Here is a 14,097-nt window from a genome sequence, read left to right on the forward strand (position 1 = left end):
CTTTCAGAGCACCCCATGTGCAGTCAGATCATTGATGGTGTGTGTGTGCTCATTTGTGTGTGTGTTTTTAAAGTGTGTGACTATGTGAATGCGAGTGTGTGCATGGGTGCGTATGTATGTGAAGAGACACTGCTCTCACACATCCTGCTCTGTAACACTGACAAACTTCTGTGAAGCCCGGGATACGCAACCAAAAGAAAACAAATGAATAATTTATTTGCTTACTGAATGCACTCTGAAAATATGTGAACGTCAGAAAAAATGTGTGGACAAATCTCTCTCCTAAAGTGATACCAGTGCAGGGTTTCTCCCAAACGAACCCCATTCATGCTCACCATGAAGATTCAACTCAAGTTCATTACAAGATCAAAACACCAAAACAATGTAGTCTATAGAAGGGGATGACTGTTCTCATACTATTACTGTAATGATTAGTATTGAACAAATCCAAAGGAATACAGTCTGTTCTGGGCACAGGTGGTTGGTGGCACCTTAACTTAATTGGGGAGGACGGGCTCACGGTAGTGGCTGGAGCGGAATCAGTTGAATGATATCAAATACATCCAACACATGGTTTCCATGTGTTTGATGCCATTCCAATTGCTCCTATCCAGCCATTATTATGAGCTGTCCTCCCCACAGCAGCCTCCTGTGGTTCTGAGTCATAGCAAGGCTGGATGGCTTATTATGGGATGAGACCAGCAGGGAATTTAACACTCCTCTGTTTCCAAGGAGACTGCTATTTCTCTGATCAGAGTACCTGATATCAAGACACCTATACCTGTCAACGGTCTCACCTTTAACGACACAGGTCACAAACTCTGATGACATGTCAGAAGACATACTCTGTCTCTAAATTGCAAGTCTGTGTAGTTTTGAGGCTAGATAGATGCATACAGACAAGACGCAGTGGATAACAACCAGACAAATGATTATTATAGAGACCATTATTTATGAGACAGGGTGTGTAACTCATGGGTTATAGATGCTTTTTACGCACCTAAGTCTACATGTAGATGAGGATACCGTTACTTGTTTTGGGAAAAGAATGTAAAGAGGATGACATTATAAGGTGCATTATAAGGTGCCCAATGGCAGGAATGTCCCACATTCCATCATATCACTATCTAATCCGTGACTGGATTACTATGGCTCTGCAGACAACCACTAAAGCCTTTGTTTTCTCCTGCAAAAACACAGATATTACCTCTCAAAGCTGTCTCTCTTTCACATTTACTCCACAACTTATTTTTAAGACAAAATCCTAGGCCTAGGCAGATATGTTGAAGTGTTTTGAATAAAGATATTCAGCTGTATTTTCATTGTGGTTTATTCACAGTGTCAAAACAGCCAAACAGCGCTCAGGTATACCCAGCGGCCAGGTATACCCCGCCAAACCCCGCCAAACCATGCCAAACCCAAATATTTTGGCAGCCCCCTCGATTTCAAGTTTCTCTAACTGAAGTGCTGAGACCTATAGGTTTCCACTAGTTACCATAGCCGCAAAGTCAAATTTGGCTATCGTAAAAATTAATTAAAACATAAAATAACTTTTCAGTCTTCATTTAAGGTTAGGGTTATGCATAAGGTTAGCAGTGTGGTTAAGGTTATGGTTAAGGTTAGGTTTAATATCACATTTTTAAAAGATATTTGGGGAAATATTTGGGGTTTGTGACTTTGCTGTGGTAACTAGTGCAGGCTCACTAGTGACCACCAAACATGTACATGTTATAAACTACTTATAGAAATCATAAGGCTTTGTGTTCATTCTCAGTTCATGGGATTCATCCATGGCTCTGTATGTTTTGGAGATAGATGGAGAGAGAAATGTAAAAGTAAAAACACATGCTATCAATTAAATGTCAAGACTATTATTAATTGTATCATATTACTCAATAAAAGGGGGCATGTAATATCCCATGCCCATAACACGTTTATGCTCAATCCAATTGAACTGCAAATGAAAACATTTAGACATTTTCATTTAGGGAGTGATTGGGAAAAAAAGAATCGATTAAGCCATGCCTTTTGACCAATTGAGTGGGTCTTCAAGTCGGTGTCAGTCCTTATTGGGTGAATTGTAGAAGGTACCCGGTGTGGGATTGTGTTGTGTTTGCAAGGAATACAAAACTGCTTCTCTCAAAGTCTATTCTTCCAACTAGAGAATGAACTACATGGAATAAACCGTGGGAATATTCCAAAAGACTTTCATTGACTTTGACTGAACTTGCAAAGAGACTTGACTCGGAGCCGTTGATGAGCAGCAACTGAGTACCGTTATTCTAAGGTATTGAACAGAAACACGTGTGACGTTTGAGGCTAGGTTTCGCCGGTGTGGATGTATCAATATACTGTATTTGTGCCCGAACAGCACATTGTGTAGGCGATGCACAACACTCAACTCTCTGATCAACGGGAATATACATTTATGTGACTATTATAAACACGTAGCTAATACAATAAGTAGTGTGGTTAACTTGCGATGGACTCGGCCTATTGACGAATTCGTGCGGAGGTCCTTCCTATGTAATATTGCACTGCGTGCTCTGCGGCGACAGCGCCCGCCCATCGACTTTTTCTCCTAGCAGAGCAGTGAAAGGAGATTGATTTTACTGGAGCAGCCGTGGAGTGTGCACGACCTGCATACGTTTGGGTAGAGCTATTGCCGCCGGAGGAAGTATTTATTTACTTTCTCACCAAAGGACTTTGCATACAGATTTTTCGTATTGATCCGAACATCATGATGTTGGCTAAATTCTAAATTGCGCACCAAGAACGCAAGACATACACACACAACGCTGGACTCAGGACTCCCTGCTGAGGTGGTTTGTCATCCTACAGCGAAGCGCCTCCGCAAGGGAGAATGGGCTGGGTCGCTTAGGCGTCTTTTATGGGCGCATTTCATTGACAATATGAGAAATCGCTGAAGGCGATAGTAGAGACAAGCGACACCCGAGTATACCGAGCCCCGCATCTCAGAGCAGGATACGGGAGATAGGTGAGGGCATCCCATAGGCAGTAGGTGGAGGGGATCTTACTCTCAAGCCAGCCCAGAAGCTTCGATCCTCGGGGTGTACCAGAGCTGCCCGACGCCGGATACCGAGTCGGCCGCAGACCCCTCATTTCCCCTTCAATAGACCGAAGTTTTGCGCCTCCAAACGGATTATAGGAACGGTTTCTGCGGAGAGCGAGAAACGGGAGACAATGGGCATCCACACGCTCCTTATTGCATGTGCGCTGCTTGGTAAGTCACTCCTGTGCCCCATTTCTTACATTGGACACATTGCAATCTTTCTCAGCGTCCGTTTATTAAAAAAACAGAGCGAGTTTTCAGACTACCACTCCTGAGTCACAGCACACCTGCACGACAGATCCCAACACTGTGTGTGTGTGTGTGTGTGTGTGTGTGTGTGTGTGTGTGTGTGTGTGTGTGTGTGTGTTTGTGTTTGTAGGAGTGAGTGTGCTAGTACCACCTCATTAGGAGTCCATGGGAGAGGGCATTGTATTTGTCACTAATAACAGATTCATTTGAACAGCTGTGTTTGTGGGTGAGTTGGATAACAGAGACCACATCCCCTTATTACTATGTGTAACCACCTTCCATTTTTCACTTTGCATAACACCCTGGGCCACTGCTATTATCTCTCTGTCAAACAAATGACATACTCTTTCAGACACATACTGTAGCATAGCCTACACACACACATATACAGTACCAGTCAAAAGTTTGGACACACCTGCTCATTCCAGGTTTTTTCTTTATTTTTCATTTTTTCTACATTGTAGAATAATAGTGAAGACATAAACTATGAAGTAACACATATGGAATCAAAAAAGTGTTAAACAAATGCAAATATATTTGAGATTCTTCAAAGTAGCCACCATTTGCATTTCTGACAGCTTTGCACACTCTTGGCATTCTCTCAACCAGCTTCATGAGGTAGTCACCTGGAATGCATTTCAATTACCAGGTGTGCCTTGTTAAAAGTTAATTTGTGGAATGTATTATTTATTCTTTATTCTTCTTAATGTGTTAGAGCCAATCAGTTGTGTTGTGACAAGGTAGGGGTGGTATATAGAAGATAGCTAAATTTGGTAAAAGACCAAGTCCATATTTTGGCAAAAACAGCTCAAATAAGCAGAGAGAACAACAGTCCATCATTACTTTAAGACATGAAGGTCAATCCATCCGGATAATTTCAAGAACTTTGAAAGTTTCTTCAAGTGCAGTCGCCACAGGAAAACAAGACCCAGAGTTACCTCTGCTGCAGAGTATACGTTTGTTAGAGTTAACTGCACCTCCAATTGCAGCCCCAAAAAATGCTTTGCAGAGTTCAAGTAACAGACACATCTCAACATCAACTGTTCAGAGAAGACTGCGTGAATCAGGCCTTCATGGTCGAATTGCTGCAAAGAAACCACTACTAAAAGACACCAATAATAAGAAGAGACTTGCTTTGACCAAGAAACACGAGCAATGGACATTAGACCGGTGGAAATCTGTCCTTTGGTTTGACGAGTCCAAATTATGATTTTTTCGTTCCAACCGCCGTGTCTTTGTGAGACGCAGTTCCCACCGTGAAGAATGGAGGAGGTGCTTTACTGGTGACACTGTCTGTTATTTATTTAGAATTCAAGGCACACTTAACCAGCATGGCTACCACAGTATTCTGCAGCGATACGCCAGCCCATCTAGTTTGTGCTTAGTGGGACTATCATTTGTTTTTTAACAGGACAATGACCCAATTCACATCCAGGCTGTGTAAGGGCTATTTGACAAAGGAGAGTGATGGAGTGCTGCATCAGATGACCTGGCCTCCACAATCACCTGACCTCAACCCAATTGAGATGGTTTGGGATGAGTGGGACCGCAGAGTGAAGGTAAAGCAGCCAACAAGTGCTCAGCATATGTGGGAACTCCTTCAAGACTGTTGGAAAAGCATTCCAGGTGAAGCTGGTTGAGAGAATGCCAAGACTGTGTAAAGCTGTCATCAAGGCAAAGGGTGGCTACTTTGAAGAATGTAAAATATATTTTTATTTGTTTAACACTTTTTTACTACATGATTCCATCTGTGTTATTTTGTAGTTGTAATGTCTTCACTATTATTCAACAATGTAGAAAATAATACAGAAAAACCCATGAATGAGTAGGTGTGCCCAAACTTCTGACTAGTACTGTACACACACACACACACACACACACACACACACACACACACACACACACACACACACACACACACACACACACACACACACACACACACACACACACACACACACACACACACACATACACATACACATACAGACAGAGTGGTCTGCCCCAAACAAACACCAGATGGCTGCTCTGTTCCTAGATGGGAGGTATGTTAATGCTGCCGGGGGGACGGGACGGATGTGTGTGTGGTGAAAACAGACCCCTGCGATTTGGAGGACATTGAATGGGTTAGAGCAGTGGTTCCCAAACTTTTATAGTCCCATACCCCTTCAAACATTCAACCTTCAGCTGCGTACCCCCTCCAGCACCAGGGTCAGCACACTCTCAAATGTTGTTTTCTGCTGTCATTGTAAGCCTCCACAACACACACTATATGATACATTTATTAAACACAAGAATGAGTGAGTTTTTGTCACAAAGATCTCTTATAGGACCAGGGCACAAATAATAACAATCAATAATTGTTCTCTTTATTTAGCCATCTTACATTTAAACCTTATTTGTTCATCAACAATTGTGAATAACTCACCACAGGTTAATGAGAAGGGTGTGCTTGAAAGGAGGCACATAACTGTGCAAGGTTAGGTTGTAGAATCTCAGTCTTAAATCATTTTCCACACACAGTCTGTGCCTGTATTTAGTTTTCATGCATGTAAGGGCCGAGAATCCACTCTCACATACAGTGGGGAGAACAAGTATTTGATACACTGCCGATTTTGCAGGTTTTCCTACTTACAAAGCATGTAGAGGCCTGTAATTTTTTTATCATGGGTACACTTCAACTGTGAGAGACGGAATCTAAAACAAACATCCAGAAAATCACATTGTATGATTTTGAAGTAATTAATTAGCATTTTATTGCATAACAGGTATTTATTCACCTACCAACCAGTAAGAATTCCGGCTCTCACAGACCTGTTTGTTTTTCTTTAAGAAGCCCTCCTGTTCTCCACTCATTACCTGTATTAACTGCACCTGTTTGAACTCGTTACCTGTATAAAAGACACCTGTCCACACACTCAATCAAACAGACTCCAACCTCTCCACAATGGCCAAGACCAGAGGGCTGTGTAAGGACATCAGGGATACAATTGTAGACCTGCACAAGGCTGGGATGGGCCACAGGACAATAGGCAAGCAGCTTGGTGAGAAGGCAACAACTGTTGGTGCAATTATTCGAAAATGGAAGAAGTTCAAGATGACGGTCAATCACCCTCGGTCTGGGGCTCCATGCAAGATCTCACCTCGTGGGGCATCATTTTTTTTCAATTTTACCTTTATTTAACTAGGCAAGTCAGTTAAGAACAAATTCTTATTTTCAATGACGGCCTAGGAACAATGATCACGAGGAAGGTGAGGGATCAGCCCAGAACTACACAGCAGGACCTGGTCAATGACCTGAAGAGAGCTGGGACCACAGTCTCAAAGAAAACCATCTGTAACATACTACGTCGTCATGGATTAAAATCCTGCAGCGCACGCAAGGTCCCCCTGCTCAAGAAAGCGCATGTCCAGGCCCGTCTGAAGTTTGCCAATGACCATCTGGATGATCCAGAGGAGGAATGGGAGAAGGTCATGTGGTCTGATGAGACAAAAATAGAGCTTTTTGGTCTAAACGCCACTCGCCGTGTTTGGAGGAAGAAGAAGGATGAGTACAACCCCAAGAACAACCATGAAGCATGGAGGTGGAAACATCATTCTTTGGGGATGCTTTACTACAAAGGGCGACTGCACCGTATTGAGGGGAGGATGGATGAAAAAACAGATCACAACTTTGGGTAGAAAACAACTCGTAGATTTGGCTCATGGTGAAAATAAATGGTGTGGTCATCCTCACAATTCAAGCAAGTCCTCCATGAAAGCAATTGTCACGCCCTGACCGTAGAGATAATTTTATTCTCAAGCAGCGTGGCCAGGAGGGGCAGACAGAGTGGAGGACATCATGGACCTGGGAGGAGGTGATGTCAGGACACGAGAGCCTGCCGTGGAAGCAGGCAGAGGCAGCGATGAAGGCGGAAGCAGAGAGAAAAGGGGACCAGCGTTACACAGGGTCACGGCTGGCAAGGAAGACCGGGAAGCCACTCCAAAAAATGTTTGGGGGGGGCACATGGGAGGTTGGCGGAGATAACTTCCCGTGCTCACGGTAGGGAGTGTGGTACTGGTCAGGCACCGCGTTATGCGGTGAAGTGCACGGTGTCTCCAGCGCGTGTTCACAGCCCGGTGCACTCTGAGCCAGCTCTCCGCATGTGTCCTGGGAATCCAGCGAGGACGGATTGTGCCAGCACAGCACTCCTGGTTTCCGGTGCGCCTCTTCGGCCCAGGGTATCCTGCGCCGGCTCTGCACACTGTGTCTCCGGTGTGCTATCACAGCCCAGTGCGTCCTGTGCCTGCGCTCCGCACGTGTCGGGCCAAAGTGGGCATTCAGCCAGGACGAGTGGTGCCAGCTTTAAGCACCAGATCTCCAGTGCTCCCCCACAGCCCGGTTCGACCTGTGCCAGCTCCACGGACCAGGCCTCCAGTATGTCTCCCCAGCCTGGTTAGTCCTGTGCCTGCTCCAAGAACCAGGCCTCCAGTATGTCCCCCCTAGCCTGGTGAGCCCTGTGCCTGCTCCACGGACCAGGCCTCCAGTATGTTTCCCCAGCCTGGTAAGTCCTGTGCCTGCTCCTAGAACCAGGCCTCCAGTATGTCTCCCCAGCCTGGTGAGTCCTGTGCCTGCTCCAAGAACCAGGCCTCCAGTAGGTCTCCCCAGTCCGGGGCCTGCGGCGAGGGTCCCCAGTCCGGGGCCTGCGGCGAGGGTCCCCAGTCCGGGGTCGGAGACGAGGGTCCCCGCACCAGAGGCGCCACCAAAGTTGGGGGAGCCAGAGGTGAAGCAGGGAGCCGCCACCAAGATAGATGCCCACCCGGACCCTCCCCTATAGTGTCAGGTTTGCGGCTGGAGTCCGCACCTTTGGGGGGGTTACTGTCACACCCTGACCGTAGAGATCCTTTTATTCTCTATGTTTGTTTGGTCAGGGTGTGACTCGGGTGGGAAGGTCTATGCTTTCTGGTTCTTTGTTTTTGTCCGGGTATGATTCTCAATCAGGGACAGCTGTCTATCTTTGTCTCTGATTGGGAATCATACTTAGGCAGCCTTTTTCCTTTTCTCATTTGTGGGTTGTCTTTGTTCGTGACATGTATAGCCTTACAGAGCTTCACATTCGTTTTGTTGTTTATTATTTTGTTGGCGACATTTAAAAAATAAAAGAATGTAACCTTACCAAGCTGCACCTTGGTCCGGTCATTTCCTTGACGACGAACGTGACAGCAATTCAGTTTGTTCTTCTCTTGCGCTTAATCAGTGTCCATGAAAACGGCCCCTTTGTGTATGGTTTATTCCCTTAAAAAAGGTCTGGATTAGTTGCTGTTTAACCATTCCTGGTGAACAAGCAAACCTATTAGGCTACAGCAATTCTCATGGCTTCAATGGTAAAACTCCCAAACACACACTGTATAGTGTTTTTTTATTTTATTGGGTTGTCAGGTTTAATGGTAAATATCACTAATCACAATGCATACAGAGACATAAAAAAACAAGACTGACATGCAATGTATTATTTTGTTAGGGATGTCCCAACATTGTTGTCCCATTTCTCCATCAACGTTTTGGACTTGTACCAGTCTTTATATGAGAATTGCATCATAGGGATAGTCCTCTCAGAGAGCTGCCACTTGTTGGACTATTCAAGGAGAGTTGGGTTGAAGCATGGCTTGCTGAAATGACATGGAATGACTTCCACCAGTAGGTGGATCCATACTGGTATACCTTAAAAGAGGATATATCGCCCAGCCCTAACTGCCTGTAATGAAATCACTCACCATGTCTCTGGCAATACATCTGTTTGCAGTCTACATAAGCCTGCCTGGGATGAGTGTGTCTGCATGTCTTTAGGATATTTCTGATATTGAAGTCTTTGACTTTGCTTTAATGTTTTATTTTGAAAATATGCCTGGAGGCTTGTGTGTGTGTGTGTGTGTGTGTGTGTGTGTGTGTGTGTGTGTGTGTGTGTGTGTGTGTGTGTGTGTGTGTGTGTGTGTGTGTGTGTATGGTAATACCCAACTCCTCACTATTCAGAGATACAAGTCATTGATAGGTCATTCGTCTGCTTCGGGCTGAGAGAGAGGAGAGCCTTGTGATTGGTCAAGGATCAATAGACTGGGACGATAGAAGTTTGGACAAGTGGAAATCAGATCCATGACCTGCCTCAGTCAGTGCTTGGATAGTTTGTTTCCTTTGAGGATAAGGATTCACAGACAAGGGTTTGTGTGTTGGCATTTGTTGTGTGCGTGCTTGTGCTCGCAGCCAGAGCAGAGGTCATGTTCCAGCTGCCCTCAGGGCTTAATGGGATCATGTAATGCAGAGTTAGCAGCGGAATGTCCCTCCCTACCTTACTGTTAACTTCCACCCCGTCACACACTCCTCTGACTGGACAGTGTTATTGTCATGTGCACAAGTATAGTGAAATATCTCTTGCAAGCTCCAAACCCAACAATGCAATAATCAATATCAATGTAGCACAAAAAATTACAAGGTAGAACAAAACCAGAAATAGAAATAAGAAGAACACAAGAAAGTAAGAAGCTATATACAGGGTCTGTTCCAATAAGATATTTACAATTTGCTGAGATACTGGAGTGATACAGGAGTGATAGAGGTAGATACAGTGCCTTTGGAAACTATTCAGACCCCTAGACTTTTTATACATTTTTGCTCATTTATAAAAAAATAAACAGAAATATCACATTTACGTAAGTACTTTGTTGAAACATCTTTGGCAGCTATTACAGCCTTGAGTCTTCTTAGGTATGACGCTACAAGCTTGGCACACCTGTATTTGGGGAGTTTCTCCCATTCTTCTCTGCAGATACTCACAAGCTCTATCAGGTTGGATGGGGAGCGTTGCTGCACAGCTATTTTCAGGTATCTCCAGAGATGTTAGATCAGGTTCAAGTCCGGGCTCTGGCTGGGCCAGTCATGTGCCTTTTACTGAGGAGTGGAACAATGGAGGCCACTGTGTTCTTGGGGACCTTTAATGCTGAAGAAATGTTTTGGTACCCTTCCCCAGATCTGCACCTCGACACAATCCTGTCTGGGCCTTGGACCTCACGGCTTAGTTTTTGCTCTGACATGCACTGTCAACTGTGGGACCTGATATAGATAGATGTGTATCTTTCTAAATCTTGTCTGATCAATTGAATTTACCACAGGTGGACTCCAATCAAGTTGTAGAAACATCTCAAGGATGATCAATGGAAACAGGATGCACCTGAGCTCAATTTCGAGTCTCATAGTAAAGGGTCTGAATACTTATGTAAACAAGGTTTTTGTGTTTTTTATTTGTAATACAATTGCAAAAATGTCTAAACCTGTTATGGGGTATTGTGTGTAGATTGGGGAGTTTTATTTATTGAATCCATTTTAGAACAAGGCAGGAACGTAACAAAATGTGGAAAAAGTGAATGCATCTGAATACTTTCCTGAAGGAACTGTATGTATAGGGGTAAGGTGACTAGGCATCAGGATATATGATAAACAGAGTAGCAACAGTGTATATGATGATTGTATGTGTGTGTGTGTGTGTGTGTGTGTGTACGTTTGTAGAGTCCTGTGAGTGTGCATAGAGACAGTGCAAAAACAAAATTCAAGGGTCAACTCAGTCCATGTAGCCATTTTGTTAGCTATTTAACAGTCTTATGGTTTGGGGATAGAAGCTGTTCAAGAGCCTGTTGGTGTCGGATTTGATGCATCGGTACCGCTTGTGTGCGGAAGCAGAGAGAACGGTCTATGGCTTGGGTGGCTGGAGTCTTTAACAATTGTACAGGCCTTCCTTTCACACTGCCTGATCTAGAGGTACTGGATGGCAGGGAGCTTGGCCCCAGTTATGTAATGGACTGTGTCACGCCCTGACCTTAGATATCTCTGTTTTTCTATATATTTTGGTTAGGTCAGGGTGTGACTAGGGTGGGTACTCTAGTTTTTGAATGTCTTGGGTCTTTGTATGTCTAGGGGTCTATGTTGGCCTGATATGGTTCCCAATCAGAGACAGCTGTTTATCGTTGTCTCTGATTGGGGATCATATTTAGGTAGCCATTTTCCTAATTTTGTGTTATGGGATCTTGTCTATGTATAGTTGCCTTAGTGCACATCAGTAGCTTCATGTTTCCTTTGGTTGTTTGTTGTTTTGATTTATTGAAATGATGTGGAACTCTACTCACGCTGCACCTTGGTCTCATCATTATGACGAACGTGACAGGCTGTCCTTTTCACCCTCTGTAGCACCATGCGATTGAGGGCGGTGCTGTTGCCATATAGTGATGCAGCCAGTCAAGATGCTCTCAGTGGTGCAGCTGTAGAACGTTTTGAGGATTTGAGGGCCCATGCCAAACCTTTTCAATCTCCCTAGGGGTGAAGAGGCACTGTCGTGTCGCCTTCACGACTGTGCACGTATGAGTGGACCATTTTAAATCCTTAGTGATTTGGCACAGAGGAACTTTTAGCTCTCGACCCGGTCCACTGCAGTCCCATCGATGTGGGTGTGCTCTCTCCCCCCCTCCCCCGTTCCCTGTAGTCCACGATCAGCTCCTTGGTCTTACCGAAGTTGAGGGAGAGGTGGTTGTTCCGGCACCACACTGCCAGCTCACTGACCTCCTCTCTGTAGTCTCAATGTCGCCATGATCAAGCCTACCACCATCGTATTGTCAGCAAACTTGAGGATGGGGTTGGAGTTATGCGTGGCCACGCAGTTGTGGCAGAACAGGGACTACAGGAGGGAACTAAGCACACACCCCTGTTGAGCCCCCATGTTGAGGGCCAGCATGGCAGAAGTGACATTGCCTACTCTCAACACGTGGGGTCGGCCCATCAGGAAGTCCAGGATCCAGTTACAGAGGGAGGTGTTCAGTCCCAGGGTCCCTAGCTCGGTGGTGCGCTTGGAGTGGACAATGGTGTTGAACGCAGAGCTGTAGTCAATGAACACCATTCTCACAGAGTAATTCCTATCTAGGTGGGTGAGGGTAGTGTGGAGTGCAATTGAGATTGTGTCGTCTATGGATCTGTTGGGGCGGTATGCAAATTGGAGTGGGTCTGAGATGATTGAGTGGATGTGTGCCATAGCCAGCTACAGGGCGGTAGTCATTGTGTCATGAATCCGTAGAGTTCATGTAAACAGGAATGATGGTAGTCATTTTAAGACATGGGGATTACAGACTGGAACAAGGAGAGGTTGAAAATGACCAGGAATGTGGCTGCCATCTATTCTGTGCATGCTCTGATAACACTCCCTACAATACCGTCCGGCCGTGCAGCCTTGCGTATATTGACCTGATTAAAGACCTTACTCACATCAGCCTCGGAGAGTGAAATCACCCAGTCCTCTGGGTCGGTGGGGGCACTCACGCACTGTACGGAGTTACTGTCGAAGCATGCATGAAATGCATTGAGTTCGTCTGGAAGAGGGGAATCGTTGAGCAGATCACGGTTTGGTCTTCCTTTTGTAATTTGTAATGGACTGTAGCCCCAGCTACTTGCAGCTGGCGTCAGAGCCTGTGTAAAATGATTCCACCTTATTCCTATATTGTCCTTTTGCTCGTTTGATGACTCTGTGGAGGTCATAGTGGGACTTCTTGTAATTGTTCCTGTCCTCAGCCGTAGCCTCAGGGTTGTATGCGAAAGCGCTGTATGTGTTAGCCCTGTCCATAAGCTTTGCGAAAACCTCTGTGTTAATCCATGTCTTTTTATTGGCAAAGCGGCGAACCTTCCCTGTTGGGACAATGTCGCGGATGCATTTCCTTATGAAGCTGGTGACGGAGGTGGTTAGCTTGTCGACGTTATCGGCGGAATATATTCCATTCAGTGCTAGCAAAGCAGTCCAGTAGCATAACCATTTCTCAATGGAGCGAGTCACGGGTACATCCTGTTTTGAGCTTCTGCTTGTATGGTCAGGATCAGATTTGCCGAATGTTGGACGAGGGAGGGCCTTGTATGCTTGCTGCTGGGTAGAGTGACAGTGGTCTAGGACTTTATCACCCCTGTGGAGACTGATGCTGATGGAAGTTGGGCATCACATGTCTTAATGACACGGAATTAAAATCGCCGGCAACAAGAAAGGCAGCCTCCGGATGTAAGTTTTCCTGCATGTTTATAGCCTCATATAGTTTAAGTGCCAGTTTTAACAATCAGTTTTACAAGAGCACGGCGATCTGCTGTTACACAGCAAAAAAACGGGTGCTGCTCTCTTCACACAATTTAGCATTCATTCCCCGGACACGTTAAAGACCAGTTGGAAAATAGCCTGCTGTGTTATTTTTAAACTCCTTAGGGACGTCCTGCTTAAATGAATCAGGTGCTTGTCTGCAGCATCTGTTTTTTTTCTCTGGATGGAGTAACTCTGTACTGTGGTCTGTTAGTTTCTGTAGTGGTGAACTCTGTATAGCAGCACCTCATAATGGAGGTCATTAACTCTTTGACCTTAGAGCTGACCACCAGAGTTTTGTGCTGAGCGATAAGTGCTTTTTGGGTTGATTGAATGCAGAATAAAACAATTATTAAAAGTCCTATGATGGTAGTGACTGCCCATTATTGCTTATAACTTAGTAAACATAATTTATTAACATTACTTTAATAAAATATTTCAGTTGTTCTTTACATTTGTTTATTTAATGACTTTTTAATTTCAAGTCATCTCATCTCTATAGAGCTGCTGCCTATGCTGTCTGACAATATCACTATTTTAGTAGTTCTTCAAAGTAAATGAGGCATACTTTTATGACTGCTGAATACCAGATAGAGAGAGACCTTGTGAAGCAACTGCTCTCTCTCCCTTTTAATCGCGAATTCTTCT

General features: G+C 44.8%; 1 protein-coding gene across 1 annotated transcript in view; it reads left to right on the forward strand.

Annotated features, from left to right (window-relative positions):
* The first annotated feature begins 2,605 nt into the window (after positions 1-2,605).
* LOC139403264 (immunoglobulin superfamily member 3-like) overlaps positions 2,606-14,097 on the forward strand; it is a 130,428-nt gene continuing 118,936 nt past the window's right edge. The window contains exon 1 of the mRNA XM_071146933.1: positions 2,606-3,244. Coding sequence (XP_071003034.1) covers positions 3,205-3,244 — 40 coding nt within the window. The 5' untranslated portion in view covers positions 2,606-3,204. The remainder of the gene's footprint in view (positions 3,245-14,097) is intronic.

The sequence above is a fragment of the Oncorhynchus clarkii genome, chromosome 3 (genome assembly GCF_045791955.1).
Source record: "Oncorhynchus clarkii lewisi isolate Uvic-CL-2024 chromosome 3, UVic_Ocla_1.0, whole genome shotgun sequence".
NCBI classification, from domain to species: Eukaryota; Metazoa; Chordata; class Actinopteri; order Salmoniformes; family Salmonidae; genus Oncorhynchus; species Oncorhynchus clarkii.